The 7,168-nt window shown below is 61.2% G+C and overlaps 2 protein-coding genes across 2 annotated transcripts; both read right to left on the bottom strand.

Moving 5' to 3' along the window:
* Nucleotides 1-228: 228 nt before the first annotated feature.
* MAM_03280 (low affinity copper transporter) lies at nucleotides 229-902 on the bottom strand (the record flags this gene model as incomplete). Its single annotated transcript, XM_040822079.1, has 2 exons — nucleotides 229-337; nucleotides 415-902. The coding sequence occupies 2 exons, from the start codon at nucleotides 900-902 to the stop codon at nucleotides 229-231; spliced, it is 597 nt and encodes a 198-aa protein (XP_040679884.1).
* Nucleotides 903-2,574: 1,672 nt separating this feature from the next.
* On the bottom strand, nucleotides 2,575-3,876 carry MAM_03279 (uncharacterized protein; the record flags this gene model as incomplete). Its single annotated transcript, XM_040822078.1, has 1 exon — nucleotides 2,575-3,876. One exon carries the CDS (start codon nucleotides 3,874-3,876, stop codon nucleotides 2,575-2,577), a length of 1,302 nt encoding a protein of 433 aa, XP_040679883.1.
* Nucleotides 3,877-7,168: the final 3,292 nt, after the last annotated feature.

The raw sequence follows: 7,168 nt of genomic DNA, 5'->3' as shown, positions 1-7,168 counted from the left end.
GGAAAAAAAAAAAAAAAAAAAAAAAGTTGCTCGCATCCCTGCCCGCTCGTAACACGCTCAGTCTATGCGCCGTTTCGCCTCTGTAGCTCTGCAGCTCGCCAATGTGCCTGTATCGTATCGTGAAAGCAACGGGCTCAAAGTCTCCCCCCCAGGTTGTATGAATGCAAATAGTACTGTAACCCCCAACAGCCCCAGGCTGTATGCACTCAAATGGTCTCGCATCTCGAGCTAGTGCTCTCCGGCGGCGCTGTAGCGGCCGACAGCGAGGCTGCCGACAAAGACGCCGGCCAGGACGGACATGAAGTAGCCGACGTTCATGGTCATGACGGCCAGCATGCTGCACAGGATGGAGAGCATTAGCGCGCGCGCCCGAGATTCGCACGGGGCAGATTGGGGCAACAAGTCGCAACGTACAGGAGGTAGCCGACGCCGACGATAAGAGTGTCCATGACGGCGCGCAGGGGATCGACGCTGAAGCGCCACGGCCTCGTCTCGCAGCCGGCACGGGCGACGACGACGACGCTCTCCTCGACGCCGTTGGCCGTCAGCGTCATGGGCTTGGCGAGCGAGTCGCTCGATATGCGGTCCGACAGCGAGGCCTTGCCGTGGGCGGCGACGTAGCGGCGCTTCATGTCCTTGTCGAGCCAGCGGGCTTCCTGGATGCTCCTCGCGGCGAGGAGGAGGCGGCCGATGATGGCGAGCACGACGAGGAAGATGCACGTCCCGGCGTAGACGCCCGCGCTCTGCGGCGTCCACGAGTCGGCGTACAGAGGCGTCGCCGTGTTGGTCTGGAAAACCATGGCCATCATGTTGGAGGACCCGGAGCCCATGTCGTGCGAGGACCCGGAGCTGGACGGGGAGCTCATGTCCATGCCGCCTTGGTGACGGGAGAAGAGAGACATGTCTTTTTTCTTCTTTGCTTTTTTTTCCCTGGCAGCAGCCGCGATGTTGCAGGATCGAAACGTCGTTTGCACAAGAGGGGTGACGAATTGGCTCGCTCGTATGACAATCTTGGCGTGACTCTTTGTTGGGAGCACGAGCACCGAGGGTGGGATGCGGGATGCTTCTTATACCGCGGGGGACCGGGGACCGAGGACCGTTGTGCCTTCTGACGATGTCTTTGTGGAATACATATGCGGGGAGAAGAGGAAGAAGCACGACGGGGGAGGAGGGAGGACGGAAGCCTTGCGGAATCGTCAAGGGGTCGGCCAACAACAAGTGAGCATGTTGTTTCCGCTGCCGCGCAAAATATCGAGTCGACTTCAACATGGGGTCCAAGCTCCTTGGGTCCTGCCCCTCGCTAGCACGTTTTGCGGGAGAATCCCGCCGCTGCGTGTTAGTGCCGCGCGCAAAGTGCATTGCCGGATCGGGAACTCGGAATCACCTTGACAAGTACCGGTACTTTGGGCAGGTAACTATCGATCGCATCTCTGGTCACGAGCCGAGCTGCCAACGTCACTCGTCACGTCCGTCCGCCGGCGGTTCAGCCACCAGCATTCCGACTCCCGTCTGGGATGTGACGTGACGAGGCATTGCTTCAGAGGAATCAGGCAGCGCGTGGCTTTGGAAAAGCAGCCATCTGAAATACCAAACCCGCCGCCATGACCGGCACGAACCGAATCGAACCGAACCCGTCCTCCGCAAGTGCTTCCTGTCGCCGTGCATCCCGCAAGCGCAATATCACTCACGTCGCAGGATCTGCGGTTCCCGTCATATATTCCATACGCGACGACCCCAATTCCCAGCCGAGCATGGAAAAAGCCTGAAACGCGCTCACATACACCATCCGACACTGTCGTCGGGCTGAAGGTGAAACGAGCGCACGTCTCGTCCTTTGCACAGCATTGTCCATGACGAGGCTTTGTTTTTTTTGTGTTTTAAAGGCCAACAGCACCTGCGCTCCGCAACCAGATTGCGAGATGAGCGGCGCGAGGTCTTGTCTTTCCAGCTCGTCCCTACACTTGTCTCGATGCACTTGAAACTCGGTGCCATTGACTCTCGCCTCGAATCTTGTAAATGCAAGAGACACATCTGCACAGCTACAGCTACAGTTGCAGTTGCGGTTGCGGTTGCGGTCGCGGCATCGGTGTGCGGGTGGCACGAGGCTCACAAGGCGCGCGTCGCTAGAGATGGAACATGCTCTGCCAGCCAATTTCCCGATTCATCATTAGATTCAGATAGGTACGCTCTATGTGCCCGATGCCCAAAACTGGCCCATGGAACCAAACAAGGCAAATCGACAGCAGGGCCGACCCAGTCTTCCTCGCGAGGTCGCCCGTCCATCCAGTCCACTCTCCAGGCCCTTCAAACGCCGTAAGCCAGCCTCACAAGTCATAACACGCGACTCCCTGTCCTCCCCTTCGCCTCAGAACGCACCTCGAGAGCGAGCGTGACGTGCGTGATCCCGTCGTCGCGGGCCTCGCCTCGAGCTGTGCCCGTACAAACAACGGCCGCCGCAATCCCTGTACGCCACCGTCGAAAGGAAACCGTTTTCTTTCCCGAGGCACAGACGGCGGTTGCCGTCGATGAGCCCGACGCCTCTGGTGCCGTCTGTAGTCCGTAGCCGTGATAGTACTACGGGGTCGGGGGCCGGGGCGGGGGCACATATAGACGACGTATTTTCCAGGGGCGGGCGCTGGCCATCAGGTCTTGGAGCTTCTTCATGTCGTCTCTTACGCCGTCGAGTTTGTCGTCCGAGATGGCGGTCTCCTTTGCCGCTTCGTCAACTGCGGCGTCCACGCCCCTAAATTCTTCCAATGCCTTCTGGCGCTTTTCTTCAAAGTCGGCCGCTCGTCCCCTCCTTTCGTCCCTTTCTTCCTTTGATTCGGGGATCAGGGGCCTCTGCGCTTCTTTAAAGCATCTATCGCACACATAGTCAGGCGCCCTACCCGTCAAGCTCTCCATTTTCCAATCATCTTTGCAAAAGGAGCATGTCCCTATGGTGGCGACACCCTGCGGCATCTTTGTCGTTGCGGTAGAACATCTGTCTGTGGTACAAGCCTGATGATATTCGGGCGCAGGTAGGCCGGCACGTAGGTGGTAGACTAGTCGTGCGGTTCGAGACTGCGGGAAGCGAGCACGCCGAGGGGCAGAGTTCTCGAGCGTCGGAGACGAAAGTCGTTTGCGAAGAGAAAGATGGACACGGGCCGTGGGGAGGTATGGCGGCGAGGAGAGAGACGGGTTCCTCAGACCGCGGGCCGATGCTGGCATCTTTATGCACGCGGCCGACGGCCAGGACGGACGCGCCATCGTCGTTCGGTTCCTGGACGAGGAGCAGCCATCGCCAGTCAGTTCACGGGCAGTCCGGGCGTCTCGTCCGTCTCCTGGGCGGGAAGCAGTCATGGTCAGCCACTTCACGGGCAGTCCGAGTGTCTGTCTGCCTCGAGGACGCAGGCGGCTTCGGAACTGGCAACGAACACGGACGGCCGATGCGTCGCGGCCCTCGAGGGCAGCGGCTGTTGTCGTGGCCGAGGACGAGCTCGCCACGAGTCGGCTGGCTGACGGCGCGGTGTCCTGGCGGCGATGCAGTCGTCTCGTCTTGTTCGTCGAGTCGACGCAGCCAGACGTTGGAGACTGGCGCCTGACGTGCTCTGCGCACGCGTCGCACGCTCCGTCGTCGCGGCGCACGGCGTCTCTCCGAGCCGCAGATGAGGCGTCACAGCATGCACGACGCAGAGCGAAGAGCCGACGCCCGTCGCTTGGTGCTTCTCCCGAGTCCCGGCCCACGACGACTTCGGTCCCGTCACAATCCACGAAAAGTGACTGCTCAACACCCCAGGACGCCTCCAGTTTCAACCAGGAACCAGTGGGAGCCGGCTCGTCCCGCCAGGGCCCGGCGCAGGCAACAGGAACAAGAACAAGAGCCAATCCATCCATGATGGTGCCCATGCCCGTCCATGGCATCAGGTTTCAACCACACGCCGCCCCCTTTTTCGCCCCAAAAGGCCCAGCCGGCCAAGCAGGCCGCACCTCGTAGCTGTGGTCCGAAATACGGAGTACGGACGTGATATCACCATGCCAGCAGCAGCATGTCACCTCACCTCACCCAAGGAGCTGCCGTGTGACGGGATGGGCGAGTTGCGAGTCCGCGATACGACCACGCCCCCGTCGCCGACGCGCCCTGGACGAGCATAGCATCTATGTACGAATCATCAGCGAGGACGTGCTCTGTACTCTGTACTCCGTACTCGGTGCCTGGTATGTATGTCCTCCGTACTTACGGAGCATGTGTATGTTGTCATGTCATGTGTCATGTCCGTGGCAGAAGGGCAGGGACGCCCTGGCCCGCGAGTGTCTTGGTCGCTCGCATCGTCACCCCCATCCCCGGTCTCCAGACGAGGAGAGGAGACCACTAGGCAGACGCGACGACGAGCCCGTCTCTGCTCGGGCGACGCTCCCGAGTGCGAATGCCGTCGTCGACGCCTCCGCTTGCCCGACGTCCGTCCGTCCACAAAGAAGCAAAAAAGCAAAAACACGCACACGTATATATATATATATACATGTACTCCGTATATGTCAAGGAAATCTCAACGCTCCACGGCCCCCAGAAAACACCGAGACAACATAGTACATACATACATACATACATACATACATAGCTGCATATCCACACGCGGCACCCAAAAACGCTGCCCGCCGTAATCACCATGCGGGCATCCGACGCGGGCCCGTCCGCCCCCGGGCTCTTGCGACTTGATTCCACGTCTGCATCTAATAATAAGGGATGAGGGACAGAAGTTGAACCCCCCCCCCAAGACGGCCTTCTCCCACATGCCGTACTTTGGGGGGGGGGGGGGGGGTTGCAACAGCGACCAATTGCGCGCAAAGCACGGCCAGACGGGCAGACACACGAGTCACGACGAGGGCAGAGAGACGACGGCGGCCGCTCCTGTGCCGTGGTCCATGGTCCATGGTCCATGGTCACACACGTGTGAGAGGGTACGAGGTAGGGCAAGGTATGCAAGACGGATGGGATGGTAGACGGGGGCCCTTGGAGGCGCACAAGGCCGCACACGCACAGCACAGCACAAGCACAGGTGGGTGGGATAGATGATGGGATGGATATATGGACATATGATAGACGGACTCCCGAGGCCGCGGTCGGCGCGTGCGTACAATCCGGGCGTACGGAGCACAGGCAGCCGGCGTCTGTCTGGCTGCGTGCCCCCTTTTCCCTTTTCCCGTGCGTGCGTGCGTGGGCTGGCAGCGACGGAGGGCCCGGTGCCTGGGTGACTGCTTTGCGTCCGGGCAGAGGATGCAGGTAGCCGCGGCGTCGGGAGCGGAACGAGCCTATTTGGACTTTGGCGTGACTCGAGCGTCGAGCCTCGACGGGCGGACGGCGTCGTGGGGACATGGCCGAGGGAGCACGGGACACGGGGACACGGGGGGAAGGGGGGGACGTGGGCGACGGTGATGAGCGAAGTGTCGGCGGCGGCGAGGAGGACGAGGACGAGGACGAGGACGAGGACGAGGACGACCAAAGGGAGGCATCGACGACGAGGAGCCGCAAAAGGAGGCATCGAGACGACGGCCCAAACTCCACGCAGGGGCTTGCCAAGCAGACTGGAATTGCCCCCTCCGTCGCCGCAAACCGCAGACAGGCAAACCGCAGACAGGCTTGCCGTGGATGAGGGAGGCGATGTACATGCTTCACACGGCGCAGACAGATGGGCCGTGGTCGACGCCGGGCTGTGTTTGATTTCGACGCGGCGGGATCCTGGGCAGACGCCCCCTCGCCCGACGAGCCCTCGTCTCGTCTCCCTGCCTGCCACCGGAAGAGAAGAATGGTGACGAGCTGCTCCTCGTGGTGGACTGACGGTACCGGCACCGACAGAACAAAGCCAGGACGCTGACTGGCGAGACGGGCATCCTTGCTCACCGAGGCACGTTGCGCGTCTGAGGTCCGAAGCCATATGGGCCGCGGCTCGGCTGCTTTTGCTGCTTTCGCTGCTGCTTCTCGGAATGAATTGTCCGCCCCAACGTGTCCTCGTTCCTTGTCTGCCTCATCTCTGGTTTCCTGCCCTGCGCCGGGAGAATCGACGACGAGCAACACACTCTCTCGGCGTCTCGATACGACAGGGCGCCGGAGTGTTCCTCCTGCTCGCTCTCTTGCCCGTCCTGCCCGTCCTGTCCGTCCTCGTCCTCGTCCTCGTCTCCTGCTCCGTGGGCGTCCAAGACATGCCCAGCCCATCCCGCATCGCATCGACACCATGCAATGCGAGGCTCGCACGTCGCACACGCGCCCGTGGCACAGGAAATACAATCAACAACGCACGCACGTCCATGTCCATGCATGCTCGAGAAGCACCAGGGGAACAGCCGCCGCCGACGCTTGCATCATCCACCATCGTCACCATCGTCATCGTCATCATCATCATCATCATCATCATCATCATCACCGGCATCTCGCTCGCCACCTCTCGTCTCCTCCCCTTGCCCTCCCCAGGCCGCCAACGTACACACGCACGAGACCATACCAGTGACACCCATCAGCCCGTCAGCCGCGACAGCAAAGGGCAGGCCGCAAAGCCGAATTGCCTTTTTGAAAAAAAAACCAAACCAAAACCGCACCCACGGCGCCTGCGAGCTATACTTTCCCGTAGCGCCCCCCGCGTCGAGCCTCGTCGCCTCATAGACAGACCCTCCTCGCGCGCCCACAGGACTCGTGCGTCATGCCGGCCAGGAATAAAATCAAACAAAAAAGACAGCCGAGCAGTAAACAAAGCAGCGAGGAGCACGAAAAAACCCGGTGCTCTCGCGGCGCAGTGCTCCTCCCCCATCTCATCTGGAGCCAAGCCAGGCCAAGCCAGGCCAAGCGGTCACGTCTCTCCACACCGAGACGTCTCCGTCTCCGTCTCCCCCCCACCCCCCAAGAAAACCTTAATAAAAATTCCCCTTTGGGGGGAAACACCAGAAACCCAAACCCATGCCCGCAACCCCAACCCCAACATGCCGTACATCCATCCATCCATGCCTCGTCGGCCTCGTCACCCGTCCACGTTCAGTGTCGGCAGACAGGCCACAGCAACCACAGGAGAAAGAACCTCCGTCCGCCCGTCCGTCCGCCCGCCCGCCCGCCGTCCGCCGTCCGCCGTCCGCGACTGACAGTGCTGCACCGTTCCCCCCGCGCACGCGCGCCCTTCAATCCGTCCACACCCCCCCCCCCGCC

This window comes from Metarhizium album (genome assembly GCF_000804445.1).
Source record: "Metarhizium album ARSEF 1941 chromosome Unknown scaffold_6, whole genome shotgun sequence".
Classification (NCBI taxonomy): Eukaryota; Fungi; Ascomycota; class Sordariomycetes; order Hypocreales; family Clavicipitaceae; genus Metarhizium; species Metarhizium album.
The sequence above is the reverse complement of the archived record's forward strand: the minus strand, read 5'-3'. Positions and strand labels throughout refer to the sequence as shown.